At 44.1% G+C, this 14,992-nt stretch overlaps 1 protein-coding gene and 1 long non-coding RNA gene across 3 annotated transcripts in view; one reads left to right on the top strand and one right to left on the bottom strand.

The window, feature by feature from the left end:
* Positions 1 to 11,325, bottom strand: part of LOC123593089 — a 179,505-nt gene extending 168,180 nt beyond the window's left edge. For both annotated transcript variants that reach the window (XR_006710114.1, XR_006710111.1), the window contains exon 1: positions 9,935 to 11,325. This is a non-coding gene — a long non-coding RNA (uncharacterized LOC123593089). The remainder of the gene's footprint in view (positions 1 to 9,934) is intronic.
* On the top strand, positions 4,215 to 5,370 carry CCL21 (C-C motif chemokine ligand 21). The gene is made up of 4 exons (XM_045468633.1): positions 4,215 to 4,373; positions 4,468 to 4,588; positions 4,677 to 4,859; positions 4,941 to 5,370. The coding sequence occupies exons 1-4, from the start codon at positions 4,307 to 4,309 to the stop codon at positions 4,972 to 4,974; spliced, it is 405 nt and encodes a 134-aa protein (XP_045324589.1). The 5' UTR covers positions 4,215 to 4,306; the 3' UTR covers positions 4,975 to 5,370.
* Positions 11,326 to 14,992: the final 3,667 nt, after the last annotated feature.

The following is a 14,992-nucleotide window of genomic DNA, read 5'->3' as shown; positions in this document are numbered from 1 at the left end:
CACAGGGGCATAAATCAAAATGTTAAAAGGGACAGAACCCTTTTAGTGGGAAGTGGGTAGAGAAACTTTTGTCAGGTCACTGGCTAACTGCATAGATAACAGAACAGAAACTTCAGGGACCACACACAACAAAGAATGCATACCTGGCAAAAATTGTTTGGAAAAGTCAAAACATCTGTTCAAAGAGCTGAAGGAGACCATGGGCAAAGAACTAAGGGAAATCTCAAAAAACAATATCTGAGCAAAATGAGACTATCAATAAAGAGGTACAAATTATTTAAAATGAGCCAAACAAAAATTCTAGAGCTAAAAATACAATAACTTAAATGAAAAAAAAAAAATAACTGGGGGAATTCAACAACAAACTTGAGAAGGTGGAAGGAAGGATCAGCATACTTGAATATAATGCAATTGAAATTACTCAGTCTAACTTGAATATAAGACCTGAAACCATAAAACTCCTGGAAGCAAACATAGTAAGTTCTTTGACATCAGTCTTAGCAAATTTTTTTGGATCAATCTCCTTATACAAGGACAACAATAGCTAAAATAAACAAATGGGATTACATCAAACTACATGTACAGTGTAGGAAACCATTAACAAAATGAAAGACCTACTGAATCAGAGAAGGCATTTGCAAATCACATATCCAATAAGAGGCTAAAATCCAAAATATATAAAGAATTCATACAACTTAATATAAAAACAATTTTTTAATAAGTAAAGGAGGGGAACCTGGGTGGCTCAGTCAGTTAAGCATGACTTGATTTCCACTCAGGCCATGATCTCACAGTTCATGAGATCAAACCCCATGTCCATCTCCGTGCTGAGAGCACAGAGCCTGCTTGGGAGTCTCTCTCCCCCTCTCCCCCTCTCTCGATATTTCTATATACTAACAACAAACTATCTAGAAGAGAAATTTTTTTTAAAATGCCATTTATAATATCATCAAAAGCAATAAAATACTTAGGGCTAATTTAACCAAGGAAGTGAAAGAACCATACACTGAAAAATATAAGACACTGATGAAAGAAATTGAGGAGGACACAAATAAATGGAAAGATATCCTGTGTTCTTGGATTGTAATATTAATATTGTTAAAATGTCCATACTACCCAAAGTGAGCTAAAGATTCAATGCAGGATGAGCACTGGGTATTGTATGTAAGTCAATTTGACAATAAATTATATTTAAATTTTTAAAAAGATTCAATGAAATCTCTGTCAAAATTCCAATGGCATTTTTTACATAAATAGAAAAAAAAGGCAACCTAAAATTCATATAGAACCACAAAAGACTCAGAGTGCCTGGGTGGCTCAGTCGGTTGAGCGGCCGACTTAGGCTCAGGTCATGATCTCGCGGTCAGTGAGTTCGAGCCCCATGTCGGGCTCTGTGCTGACAGCTCAGAGCCTGGAGCCTGTTTCAGATTCTGTCTCTCCCTCTCTCTGACCCTCCCCCGTTCATGCTCTGTCTCTCTCTGTCTGAAAAATAAATAAACGTTAAAAAAAAAATTAAAAAAAAAAAAGAACCACAAAAGACTCCAAACAACCAGAATCATGAAGAAGAAAAACAAAGCTGGAAGCATCATACTTCATAATTTCAAACTATATTAAAATGCTATAGTTATTAAAACAGTATGGTACTAGCATGAAAACAGATACATAGACCAATGGAAGAGAATAAAGAGCACAGAAATAAACCCATGCGTATGTGGTCAACTAATCTTTGACAATGGCACCAAGAACAACAATGTTGGTAAAACTGGATGGCCACATCTACAGGAATGAAACTGGACCCGTATCTTACACCACACACAAAAATTAGCTCAAAATGGATAAAGACTTAAATGTAAGACCTGTAACTGTAAAACTCCTAGAAAAGGAAAAACTACTTGATATTGGTCTTGGCAATTACTTTAGGGGGGTATGACACCAAAAGCAAAATAAACAAGTGGGACTACATCAAACTAAAAAGCTTCTGCACAGAAAAGGAAGCCATCAGCAAAATGAAAATGTAACTTAGGGAATGGGAGAAAATATTTACAAACTATCTGATAAGGGGTAATACCTAAAATATATAAGCAACTCATAAGCTCAATAACAAAATAAACAAACAAAATATGATTTAAAAATGGACAAAGGACCTGAGTAGACAGTTTTCCAAAGAGTATACAAATGCCTAACAGGTATATAAAAATATGTTCGGGGCGCCTGGGTGGCGCAGTCGGTTAAGCGTCCGACTTCAGCCAGGTCACGATCTCGCAGTCCGTGAGTTCGAGCCCCGCGTCAGGCTCTGGGCTGATGGCTCAGAGCCTGGAGCCTGTTTCTGATTCTGTGTCTCCCTCTCTCTCTGCCCCTCCCCCGTTCATGCTCTGTCTCTCTCTGTCCCAAAAATGAATAAACGTTGAAAAAAAAAATTTAAAAAAAAAAATATGTTCAACATCACTAATCATCAGGGAAATGCAAACCAAAAACCACAAGGATATATCACCTCATACCTGTTAGAATGGTTATTATCAAAAATACAAGAGATAACAAATGTTGAAGAGGATGTGGAGAAAAGGGACCCCTCTACATTGTTGATAAGAATGTAAATTGGTACATACATTATGAAAAACAATATGGATTTCCTCAAATAATTAAAAATAGAACTACATATGGTCTAGCAACCCCACTTCTGGGTATATATCCAAAGGAAATGAAACCACTACCTCAAAGTGATATTTGTCCTCCCTTATTCATTGTTATCATTATTCACAATGGCCAAGACATGGAAACAACCTAAGTGTCTACTGATGGATGAATGGATAAAGAAGATCTAATACATACATACATACATACAATGGAATATTATTCAGCCATAAAAAAGAAGGAAACTGCCATCATGACAACATGGATGAACCTGGAAAGCCTTTTTTATTAAGTGAAATAAGCCAGACAGAGAAACACAAATAGTATATGGTATCACTTATATGTGGAATCAAAAAAAAAAATTCAAACACATAGAAACGGAGTGGTGGCTGCCAGGAGTTGGGGGCAGGGGGAGCATGGGGAGATGTTGGTCAAAGGTACAAACTTTCAGTTATAAGATGAATAAGTTCTAAGGAGTGAATGTACAGCATGGTGACTGTAGTTAATAATACTATATTGTATACTTGAAATTGGTAAGAAAGTAGATCTTAAGCATTCTCACCACAAAAAAAGGAGAAACTATGTGAAAAGGTAACTATGTCAAGTGATAGAGGTATTAATTAATTTGATTATGGTAATTATTTCATAATGTATACCTGTATGAAGTCATCATGTTGTACACTTTAAATACATACAATTTTGTCAATTATACCTCAATAAAGTTGAGGGGAAAAACAAGGAGAAATCTTCATGGCCTTAGATTTGGCATAGGTTTCTTAAATATGACACTAAAAGCACAGGTAACAGAAAAATAGATAAGTAGGACTTCATCAAAATTTTAAAATTCTATGTATCAAAGGACACTATCAAGATAGTGAAAATCCACAGAATAGGAGGATATATTTGCAAATCATATATCTGATAAGGGTCTATTATCCAGAATGCATAAAGAACTTTCAAAATCCAGAGGCATCTGGCTAGCTCAGTCCAAAGAGCATGCGTGTGACTCGTGATCTCGGGATCATGAGTCCAAGCCCCACACTCGGTGTAGAGATTACTTAAATAAATAATACTTAAAAGAAATATCTTTGGGGTGGCTCAGTCAGTTAAGTGTCCGACTCTCAATCTCAGCTCAGGTCTTGATCTCAGGGTTGTGAGTTCAAGTCCCACATTGGGCTCCACACTAAGCATCAAGCCTACTTTAAAAAAAAAAAAAAAAGGTACTCTTACAATCCAAAAATCAAATGCACATTTTAGGAAGCAACAGTCCTCAGCCTGTGGAAGAATGGGGAGAATATGGAACCTAAAATGCAGTGAAGAGGCAATCATAGTGTTCCAGGAGAGACACAGTGAAGCCTGGACCAAAACAGTGGCCAAAGGTAGAAAAAGGGCTGGACAGATTCAATTGATATTGAGGAGATAGACTCAGGAGGCTTGGGATCCGATGGGCTGTGTGAAGTTTTCGTTTCCGCATACTAGTGAGGCAGCCTTTCAGGAAGGAAAAGGAGGGAGATCCCTATTCTTGCATGGACAGAGTGGCTGGGGATGGAGGAAGTGAAAGTGTCTGCCTGCATAAATAGGCAGCAGACCAGTCCTAGCTGACACACGGACCCCCAACTTGCAGCTGTCCACCTCGCCTACCGCTCTGGCCTCACACTCACCTTCTACCACAGCCATGGCTCAGTCATTGGCTCTGAGCCTCCTTGTCCTGGTCCTGGCCTTCTGCATCCCCTGGACCCAAGGTATCAAAGAGGGAGTTGCCTAGGATGGGGAGAAGGGGAGGCGCGGGTGGGAGCCTACCAGGAGCCCCGGCTCCCTGTAAACCCCACCCTGCAGGCAGTGATGGAGGGGCGCAGGATTGTTGCCTCAAGTACAGCCTAAGGAAGATTCCCGCCCAGGTTGTCCGCAGCTACCGGAAGCAGGAGCCAAGCAGGGGCTGCCCCATCTCAGCTATCCTGTGAGTGGGTGCAAGAAGGTGGGTGCAGCTGAGTGGGGAGGGCATGGCGGGCAAAACTAGGACAGGCTTGCTAATGCCCAACCCCCAGGTTTTCACCTCGGAAGCGCTCTCAGCCAGAGCTATGCGCAGACCCTAAAGAGACCTGGGTGCAGCAGCTGATGCAACGTCTGGACAAGCCACCAGCCCCACGGAAACAAGTCCAGGGCTGTAAGAGGGACAAAGGAGCCCCCAAGTCTGGCAAGAAGGGAAAGGGCTCCAAAGGCTGTAAGAGGTGAGGAAGCTAGAGGGACAGTGGGAGGGAAGTGAAGGGGAGCCCTGATCAGCCCCTCAAACCCCTCTTCTGCCCTCCCAGGACTGAACAGCCACAGACCCCAAAAGGGTCATAGCCCAGTAACCAGCCTGGAGCCCAGGAGGCCCCCACCAGCCTCACTGGGGCTTGGAGCCCCAATCCAAGGAGCAAGAAGTGGGCTAGGAGAGGGGGTAGACTCAGGGGCCGCAGAGCAGCCACCTCATGCTGGCCTTGCCTCACCCCTTCTCCTGCTTCAACCATCCCATCTGTATACCCAGCCCTACCCTGCATGGCTACGTTGCCCACACCAGGCCAGACCCAGAAAGGCAGAGGAGGGAGAGTCTCCCAGGAAGTGTGAGAGGAGGCAGCAGGACTGTCCCCTCTGAGAAAAGGTCACCCAGGATACTGGACCTGACCCTACTCCCACTGCACCCTACTGCTTTCTTGTAAATACAATTTATACCTAACAATAAAAACCTGTTCCAGCCTCCCACCCAAGTATCTGTTCCTGTGTGTTTGCGTCAATGGGGAAGCCAGTGTCACTACAGGGTGGGGTCACACACTCTGGTCCCAGCCAAGAACTTGACCTGGAAAATTCTATTTTCTCACCTATCCCAAGAGTTTCCTTGCCTCCCAGTTACCCTGGCAGTAGAGGGATCTGGGCCGCTCCCGGTCTCTGAGAAATCCCTGTCAGTGAGAGATGGTGGACCAAGAGCACACATTGCCAAAAGCTCTGCAGGCCTCTGAGACCCTGAAGAGGGCCCTTCCCTGGTTATGTCCAGCATGCTATCACTTCAGGAGTGACCTCCAGATCTTTTCCTAGCTCTGCCTGGGACTGCCACCACTTTCCCTGGGGTCCTCTGAATACGAAGGTCCAAGGACTTCTTTGGGAGGGTCCCCAGAAGGGAGAATGGAACCTGGGCCTGCCTGTAACACAGGCAAACACAAGTTCTACTAAAACCTACCCTATGCACAGTTCCGGCCCTGGGACCCCTGCAGAGCCCCCATCCCTTCCCAAATACCCACACACTCCTGCCCTCATCAGTGAAGCTGGGTCTCTCTTTGTTTAATGGAGCTGTGTGCTTCTCTATTCCTATCTGGGCTTCTTGACTCCCTAAGCTCCCTCCCAGGTGGGAAAGCCTTCTCTCCTTCCCTTTCTCCCTAGGGTACTTTAGCCCCTTTAACCTCTGAGACCAAGGACTAAGTCTCCTGTGGCAGGTATTTAGAACCCCAGAATTCAAATGCAAATCAGTGTCCTCTCTAAGAAGACTCTGGCCTGGCTCTTCTCTACCTCTTCCTCCCCAGAGCAGAGATCCCCTCATTGCCTCTTTTATCCCCATATATAGGGAGAGGGAAAACCATTGGGGAGCCAGGCCATGTGGGAAAGAAGGGAATAGATCCTGGGTGAGGGGCGAGAAGCTAGAGGTGACTGCCCCACCACCTTTTCCTTCCGTGGGAGCCTGAGCACACCACATCATTTACTACTTATCATAAAGTCATTAAAGTAAGTGCTGCCTGGTCCTCCTGCAACGGGCGAAGATGGGGGCTCTTCCTACCTATCCTCGTGCAGCAGGTGTGATCTTAGTCTGAAAATTCAGATATGCAAGAATTACTGCATTTGTGTGTGTGTGTGTGTGTGTGTGTGTGTGTGTTTTAATTATTTTTGAGAGAACATGACCAGGGGAGGGGCAGAGAGAGATGGAGACAGAGGATCCGAAGCAGGCTCTGCGTAGTCAGAACCGCAGTGTGGGGCTCGAACCCACAAATCATGAGATCATGACCTAAGCTGAAGTCGGACACTCAACCAACTGAGCCACCCAGGTGCCACAAGAATTACTGCATTTTAAAATGTTCTTTCAATGAACTTAATCCTACTCCAAGCCCCTGCACTGGAGTGCTAATGAGGAATTCAACATCAGGAAGTCTGGAGATCCCACTTGCCAAGGGCTGTGCAAAGGTCATAGAAACATCAAGGCACAGAAGAGGCTTCCTATCTGCTCCCCACACCATCCCATCACTGGACATCAGTCTTACCAGTAAATGCTAAGGCCCTTGTGGTACTAGCAGGTATGACTCTTCAGGTGCTGGCTTCTCAAACTCTTAGCTCTGTGCCACATTAGAGACACGGGAACTCAGCTATAAAAGCCTCTGGGCTTGAACCTGGCTTCCCATGACACCCCCACAGAGCCATTCACTCAGATGCTGACACTTGCTTCAACACAGCCAGGGATTACAGCCCATTGCTGGACGTACACACCAATTCCCTCCCAGTCAGAAAGACCTTTCTTCAAAATCCTTCCTCTCCCCAGTCCCTCCGGGGCATAACCTCTTCCCAGGTGTGCTTCCGACTTTTACAAAAGCAGAAGGGCCTTTGACATCAGGATGCCTCTATTCTTAGCCATGCCAAAACTCGAGGTTGCTCCGGAGTGAAAGGAAACACATAAGCAGAACTTCATATTTCGCTAAATTATCCTGCTAATTATCTATGCCTCATCTGTGCCTCAAACCCTGCCCTGAGCAGGCATGCAATATATTCCTTATTCCATCAGAAAACGAGTGGCCACTCTCCTTATCTGCCTTCATCTTTGACGTTATCTTGTTCTTTCTTTTTTCTTAAGATGCATAATTAAAAAAAAAATTAAGTAATAGTCATGGCTTTTCAAAATATCAAAAAACTTTTGAAAACCATTTCCTACGAATTTTTTAAATGTTTTTATTCATTTTTGAGAGAGAGAGAGAGAAAGAGAGAATGAGCAGAGGCGGGGCAGAGAGGTGGGGGTGGACAGAGGATTCAAAGCGGGCTCTGAGCTGATAGCAGTGGGCCCAATGCAGGGCTCAAACTCTTGAACCACAAGATCATGACCTGAGCTGAAGTCAGATGCTCAACGGACTGAGCCACCCAGGTGCCCCACTTCCTGCAAATTTTAACTCTTAAGCTACTTCTTCTAGGAGTTAGTGCCATACATCTAAATACTTTGCTCACACTTCTGTTTCTCGGTTTATCTATTTAAACGTTGCCAATTGGCTTCCTATTATAAAAAATGGGGAATTAACTCTTACCAACCCTCCTTTTCTGTCACCCTGTCTTCTAAATATAGTCATACCACTATATTTAGGTCATGATCAGAGTTTACATTATTATCACCATGTAATTGTTCACTGCATAGCACAGTAGTGTACTTGGCTTACTTTTCCTTTGCCACTTGCCTTTTGGGGTTTTTTCTAAGTTCTAATTTCTCTACCATTTTTAAAACACCTCTATCTTGTCACTATCATAAACTCAATACTTTTCAATGTTTCATCATATGAAATGAATGAAAGACCCAATGTTTAAAATATATGTAATAGAGGAAACTATAGATACGTGTGTTTATAACCTTGAGATAGAAAGAGCTTAAGATGTAAAACCAAAACCAAACCAAGACAAAAAGATTAAAACCATAAAACACAAACCATAAAGGAAAAGATCAACAGCATTAAATTCAAAGACTAGTAGGAGTTCAGGGTAAAGATGGCAAATTAAACACATGCATTTATTTCTACTTCTTCCTGAAGTACAGTAAATGTTTTTGTGTGTGTGTATGTGTGTAAAGGACAGAAATGGGAGAGGAGATGAAGGTAAATTTCCAAAAGACTGCTGCTTAGACAAGGAAATATTTCCATAAAAACAAGTACAAAGCATACAATAAAATTATAAATTTGAAGGACTTCCAATGCCTTGCTCATGCATATGTAAAAATAAATATTTTACTGAATAGTAGTATACCTGTGTTCAATAGGGAGACAATGGCTTCTACTAGGAATGTAAAAGAAGAAAAAAAATTCTAAAGAGCAAACATCCCCCAAATTTACAAAATCATCATCCCCTCAATCATGAAAAGCCACTGTAATCCCTGGAATCCAGAGTTTTCCTTTAACACTAAAGCACTAAAACATTTCATTGGTTTAAAACTGGGTCTATTGCGGGACACCTGGGAGGCTCAGTCAGTTAAGTGTCCAACGTCAGCTCAGGTCATGATCTCCCAGTTCATGAGTTCAAGCCCTACATCGGGCTCTGTGCTGACAGCTCAGAGCCTGGAGCCTGCTTTGGATTGTGTGTCTCCCTCTTTCTCTGCCCCTGCCCTGCTCACACTCTGTCTCTGTCTCTCAAAAAGTGAATAAACGTAAAAAATATATATATATTTTTTAAATGGGTCTATTGCTTTAAAACTTTCTGCTAACAATAAGTCATCCTCAGGACCATTCAGAAAATTACTAATACCATGTTTTTAAATGATCTTGTCACTATCTCTCCCATGAAATAACACACACACTTATGAAATGATGGGCCAGCTCCTTCTTGTCAGAGTTGCCTGGGAATTAGAAGCCTCCCATTTCCCCTGGCCCTCCTTTCTTTCAGGACCACTTTGATACAAATGTAAGGGGTTTGGGGGCGCCTGGGTGGTTCAGTCGGTTGAGCGGCTGACTTCGGCTCAGGTCATGATCTCGCGGTAAGTGAGTTCGAGCCCCGCGTTGGGCTCTGTGCTGACCGCTCAGAGCCTGGAGCCTGTTTCAGATTCTGTGTCTCCCTCTCTCTGACCCTCCCCCGTTCATGCTCTGTCTCTCTCTGTCTCAAAAATAAATAAACGTTAAAAAAAAAAATTCAAATGTAAGGGGTTTGTATCCCATATCCTTAACCCTGTCCAGAGCTAGTGAGACCTCCTAAAAACATCTTAAGCTCAGTAATATGAACCTGAAACTAATTCCAAACTAAGCAATCAGATTTCTCAACCACACCTCCCACAATACTTGGGCCATACTCTGGCTAGCCACTATTTCATTCTTTCCTCATCAACCCAAGCCTTTAGAGGGTCATGATCACCAATGACAGAGCCTTTCTTTTGATATATTCCTTTCAAAAATTAAAAATGGAACAATATAGAGCTACCAGCACAGCACCACTAACACACTTGGCATCTGTACCTTGCATTAGGGCACAGGAAGGTCAGAGGGACTGGGCCCACACTTACTATTTATGAAACTCAAAATTAATTTGTTTCCTGGCTTTAAGCATTTACCTGTGAAAACGCCTTCAGCTTCACTGGCCTCTTTTGTGAAGTTCTTTCTCTTTCCCACATCCAGGTGCTATTTTTCCTTGTATTTTGGGTCAAAATGATGCTGTGTTGTTTTATGAAATTCATCAATGCTTCTATCCTTTGGCATCAGTCTTGACTAATGAGTTACCATTTTCATAAATGCTTACGTTGCCAAGCGTCTTTTTCTAACACCTATATTTTTAATTCTTCTATTGGTGTTTACAGTTCCACCTGCAGAGAATGTATTAGCTATGAAAAGAAGCTGAAGACTTTGTTTTCTTCAGGACATCCCTTTCTCGGTGGTGACAAACCTAAACACCCCAGGGAAACTCTGATGCCATGTTCTTGAAGACTTTCGCTTTAGAGCTATGGAACTGTGGTCATAATAAATTTCAATCTAATATTAAGAGAACGAAACTCCACTATTGACCACCTGGGCAGCCAGAGCCAATTTCGGTTCAGAATCCACGCCGTCACTGCCACCACCACTCCCACCCTGTGAAACTCCACTTGACTGTGACAACTGCGTTGCCCCGTTCCGCCACCAGGAGGCAGCATCGTCACCACGGTCCTCGATCGGCTACATGCAAACAGCAGGTTTGTGGGCTGAATTTTGTTTTCATTTCCTTTATCTTTCTGGGACCAGAAAGATTTTTTTTTTATTACTTGTCCTCAAATGTGTCTCATGATAGGCCAGAGGTCTGGCGTTTTCCTGTGTCCAATGACGAATAGTATAAATTCCTTTTCCGCTCATATCCATGTTAAAGGCCTTCATCCTCTGGCGCCGAGCCTCACGCCGGCACAGTTAGGCTCTCAATAAACCTTCACTGAACAAAGAAACCCTTTTTTAGGGTTAGCACCGTAATTATGCGGTGTAAGGAATCAATCGGGTGCAGGTTATTCTGTGAAGGAAGTGCCAGAGGTGATGTGAACTTCCTGTAGCCTTTAAGGCAAACATTATTTCGTCTTCTACGTTAGTGCCTTGGACTCAGGGTATGTTGGAGTGGGAGTGAGGGAGATAAATATTTGTAGACAAACACAGGCCTTCGCCCGCCCACGCGTCTCTGCCAGCGAGCTGTGTATAGACGAGTTCGGGGGCCTGAGTGGCGGGGATTTGGGGGGAGGGCCGTTGTTCTAAACCTGGGGTAATGGCCACCCGGGGGGGCATCTGAGGCCCACGCTGGCCCCAGGCCCCCGGGGGTGTGGTCCCACTTACAGTCCAAGTCTCCCCTCCGCGTATCCGGCCCGTTGTCCGGGACCTCCGGCTTCGGGGGCCCACGGGTGCCTGGAGCAAGGAGAGCGCCAGAAGTCGGCCCCGGCCTAGGAACTTTGGGCCCAACGCCCTTCCCCGCCTCTCTGAGGAGCCCTCTGGGTCAGGGCCTCTCCGCCCCCCCGCCCCCGCCCCTGCTATAATACCCCTAGCCAACCACAGCTTCCCTACACCTCTCCTTCAGAGCCCCGCCCCACTCGAGAGCCTCCCTTCCCAGGCTGGGGCGCCCTCTGCAGGCCTGGGAGAGGAGACACACAGCCACATACACCACTAACTGCGCGAGGTAGGCGTGGGGAGGCCCACACACAGGATGGGCACCTCAGGTACACACATACACACACACACACACACACACACACACACACACACACACGACAAGCACATCAGTCAAGCACAGCTCCAGGGACACAGCTTGGGATACACACATTCATTCATTCAACAAACACTAAGCATCTAGTCGAGGTCCTCTCCCCACAATCATTAACTCCCCTACCATGGACTTGGTTGACTTCCCAGGCACAGCTGCTCCCTTCCCTGTCCCAACAGCTATGGCCCACTATCCAAGTTCTGTGATTCCTGAGGTGTGGATATGGTCAAACCAGGAAGCATGAAGTCCGTGTGGGCTCCTTGGAGGAGTGTGGGTATAGGCTGGAAAAGCTGCCCTGAGCTGTAAGATTTGTCCAGGGCTCACACAAAAGCAACCTGGCTGGGAAGTGGGTGAACTAGGTGAAGCATGTAGCCCACTTAGAGTTCTGTGTATGTGATCAGGAACTGTTTTAAACCCACCTGCTTGGCATCCAATCCCCCACTTCCACCCCCATTGGATCATCTAAACCAACGGGCTAGGGAGTTGGTGCTTAAGCCTTCCACCCACGGACCCTGTGTCCTTTCCCTGTTTGCCATGAAAGTGGGTACCATCGTAACACCCTGACAGCACCCCTCCTTCCCTGATTCCTCTTCATATCCCTGATCTGTCGATGTTGGGGAGCTTCAGGACTTGGAACATGAACCTCTTCTACCTACGCTCACTCCCTTGGAGATCTCAATGTCTTATGGCCTATCATACCATCCATATGCTCCCAAATTTGTATTTTCAGCTAAAATTTCTCCCCTGAACTTGAAACTGACATTACCAGCTGCCTACTTAACATCTCCACTTATATATCCAAAATGCTGCTTCATCCTAACAAGTCAAACCAGGACCCTGATCTTCCCACACACCCACTCCTCTGTAGTCATCCACATCTTGGTAAATGCAACTCCATCCATCACATTGCTCAAGCCAAAAATATTGCAATATTCTTGCCTCTTCTTTCCTCTCACATTGTATGCTGAACCCCGCACCAAAGCCCATGACTTTACCTTCAAAATATTTCCAGAATCTAATCACTTCTCACCAACTCCCACTAACATTGTGTCCTCCTCAATTATTGCAATAGCCTCTGACCTGGTCTCCCTGCTTCCATTCTTGCACTACTTTGATCCGACAGCCAGAAGGAGACTTTAAAACATATCAGATCATGTCACACCTCCATTTAAAACCCTCCAATCGTTCCCCATCTCACTCAAAATAAAACATAAACCCTACAATGGCCTACAAAGCCTTAATTATTTGGCCCATATTAATATCTGACTATATCTCCCACCACTCTTTGCTCACTTCCCTCCCATAACATTGGCCTCCTTTCTATTCCTCAAACATACTCTCACCTCAAAATCTTCACACTTGCTATTTTCTTTGCCTAGAACATCTTCCCCAGATCTCTGAATGGCTCTTTCCCTCACCTTCTTCACATCAGCTTTCTGTTCACATGTTGTCACCAAAGTTTTCCCTGACCACACTCCCCAATACTCCCTATCCCTCTGGCCTTCTTTATTTTTCTTCATAGCACTTACTGTCCTCTGAAGTATATACATTTTTCGTGTTTTCTTATTGCCTGTCTCCTTCATTAGAATAAAAACTCTGCAAGAGCAGAAACATCCATCTGTTTTGTTTACTGCCATATCCCAGTGCCAAGAACAGTGTCTGGAACATAGGGGGCCCTCAATAAATATTTATTGAATGAATGTGTTACAAATCCCTTGTTTATTATTATTTTGTTATTTTACTCTTTCCTGCTGATTCTCAAGGTCTTTCTCAACAGGCATTCCAGGCAGACAGTAATGAAATTTCACTGAACCCTATTATGCTCCCTCTGCACTATACTCTTGTATCATTCAGGATCTTGGCGGGAAACAAATGGCATGCCCAGAAAGGCTTAATGGAAAAAAATTTTAGTGAAGGAACCATTCACAAAGGTGAGGGCAGGGTTATTGTAGGCAGCCACTGCATGTGAATTAGTATACCTCCAAACCTCAGGCTGTCTCTACTTCCCAACAATGTTGACATTCAAAGTACTGCCTGAAATTCTGCCCACTGAGAGGAATTCCCTTCACCAGTGTCTTTCAAGGCCACCTCTGAATGTAAGCAACTGTCTACTTCTGACGGATGCCAGCATACCTTAGAGACCCATCTAAACATCAAGACCATGCATTTTTTCCCTCTGTTAACTGTAGAAAACTTCTTCTTAAAGGTATAAGTGTAATCAGAAGAAGAAACAATACAAGTAGGAATCTGAGCCACCTACCCATGCTTTTACTCTTGCCTTCTGAAATTTGTAAGGCCTGATCTCATATGTACAATGGCCATTTAACAATGGAATGATGCTGCTGTGCACATCCAACTATATGGTTTGCTATAGATAACACCCTTAGGCCACATTGTCACCGAGTGAACTAGAGTCTGAGTGTTCACCCAGGCCCAGTGGCAAATCAGGAACTATTTTCAAATAGAAAATAATCATTAGCAAAAGAGGTGTGGCCTTACTCCAACACCCTAAGGGTCTTTGCTGTAATTCTCCTATTGGAGCTCCTACAGCACCCTTTTTCTGCCACAGAAAATCTGAAGTTCATTGGATTTATGAGTCATAACACCCAAGTAGCAGCGCAACTTTCCTGGAAACTGGACCTGCTGCTGAGCCCTCCTTGCTCTGGGCTTCATTCAAAATCATCAGCTTTATGTCATATCCAGTAAATATTTTACAGCAGTACACCTAAATATAACATATGTTGCCTCCAAAATCTAAACTTCCCTTTAAGTATTGTGTCTCTTTCTTCATGGTGAAGTTACAACACACCACAGGCCACCGTTTTTCAGCTTCTCTCCACCCACAGTAGCCGAGAAACTTCACCTATATGGCAGGATCCTGAATTTTTGTAAGATTTCTTTCTCTCTCTCTGGCACATATGGGTCTTAACTAAGGCATTTAAGGGGACTGTTATTTCTTGTGCACCAGAGACAGTAAGCATAATGTCGTCAGTTGATATTCTATGGGATGTCAAGATTATGACAGTTGATATTCTATGGGATGTCCTGCTCTTATGACAAAGAGCAGGAATGCTGATACATCCCTGGGGTAAGACAGTGATGGTGTAGTCCTGTCATTCTAATTGAAAAGAAACTGATTTCAGGGTGCCTGGGTGGCTCAGTCGGTTAAGCATCCAACTTCGGCTCAGGTCATGATCTCACAGTTTGTGGGTTTGAGCCCCATGTTGGGCTCTGTGCCGACAGCTGGGAGCTTGGAGCCTGCTTCAGATTCTGTGTCTCCCTCTCTCTCTGCCCCTCCCCCACTCTCTCTCTCTCTGTCTCTGTCTCTCTCTGTCTCTCAAAAATAAATAAACATTAAAAATATTTTAAGAAAAGAAGCTGATTTCAATGGTCTTTAATTGAC

This window comes from Leopardus geoffroyi, chromosome D4, assembly GCF_018350155.1.
Source record: "Leopardus geoffroyi isolate Oge1 chromosome D4, O.geoffroyi_Oge1_pat1.0, whole genome shotgun sequence".
In the NCBI taxonomy this organism is placed as follows: domain Eukaryota; kingdom Metazoa; phylum Chordata; class Mammalia; order Carnivora; family Felidae; genus Leopardus; species Leopardus geoffroyi.
Note: the sequence above shows the minus strand (reverse complement) of the source record. Positions and strands in the feature narration are given on the sequence as shown.

Bases quoted from the DNA above. Each gene is read 5' to 3' on its own strand.
- CCL21 (XM_045468633.1), top strand. From the start codon at position 4,307: ATGGCTCAGTCATTGGCTCTGAGCCTCCTTGTCCTGGTCCTGGCCTTC. The intron at 4,374-4,467 runs GTATCAAAGAGG...CCCACCCTGCAG, and splicing joins CTGCATCCCCTGGACCCAAG to GCAGTGATGGAGGGGCGCAG. The intron at 4,589-4,676 runs GTGAGTGGGTGC...CCCAACCCCCAG, and splicing joins TGCCCCATCTCAGCTATCCT to GTTTTCACCTCGGAAGCGCT.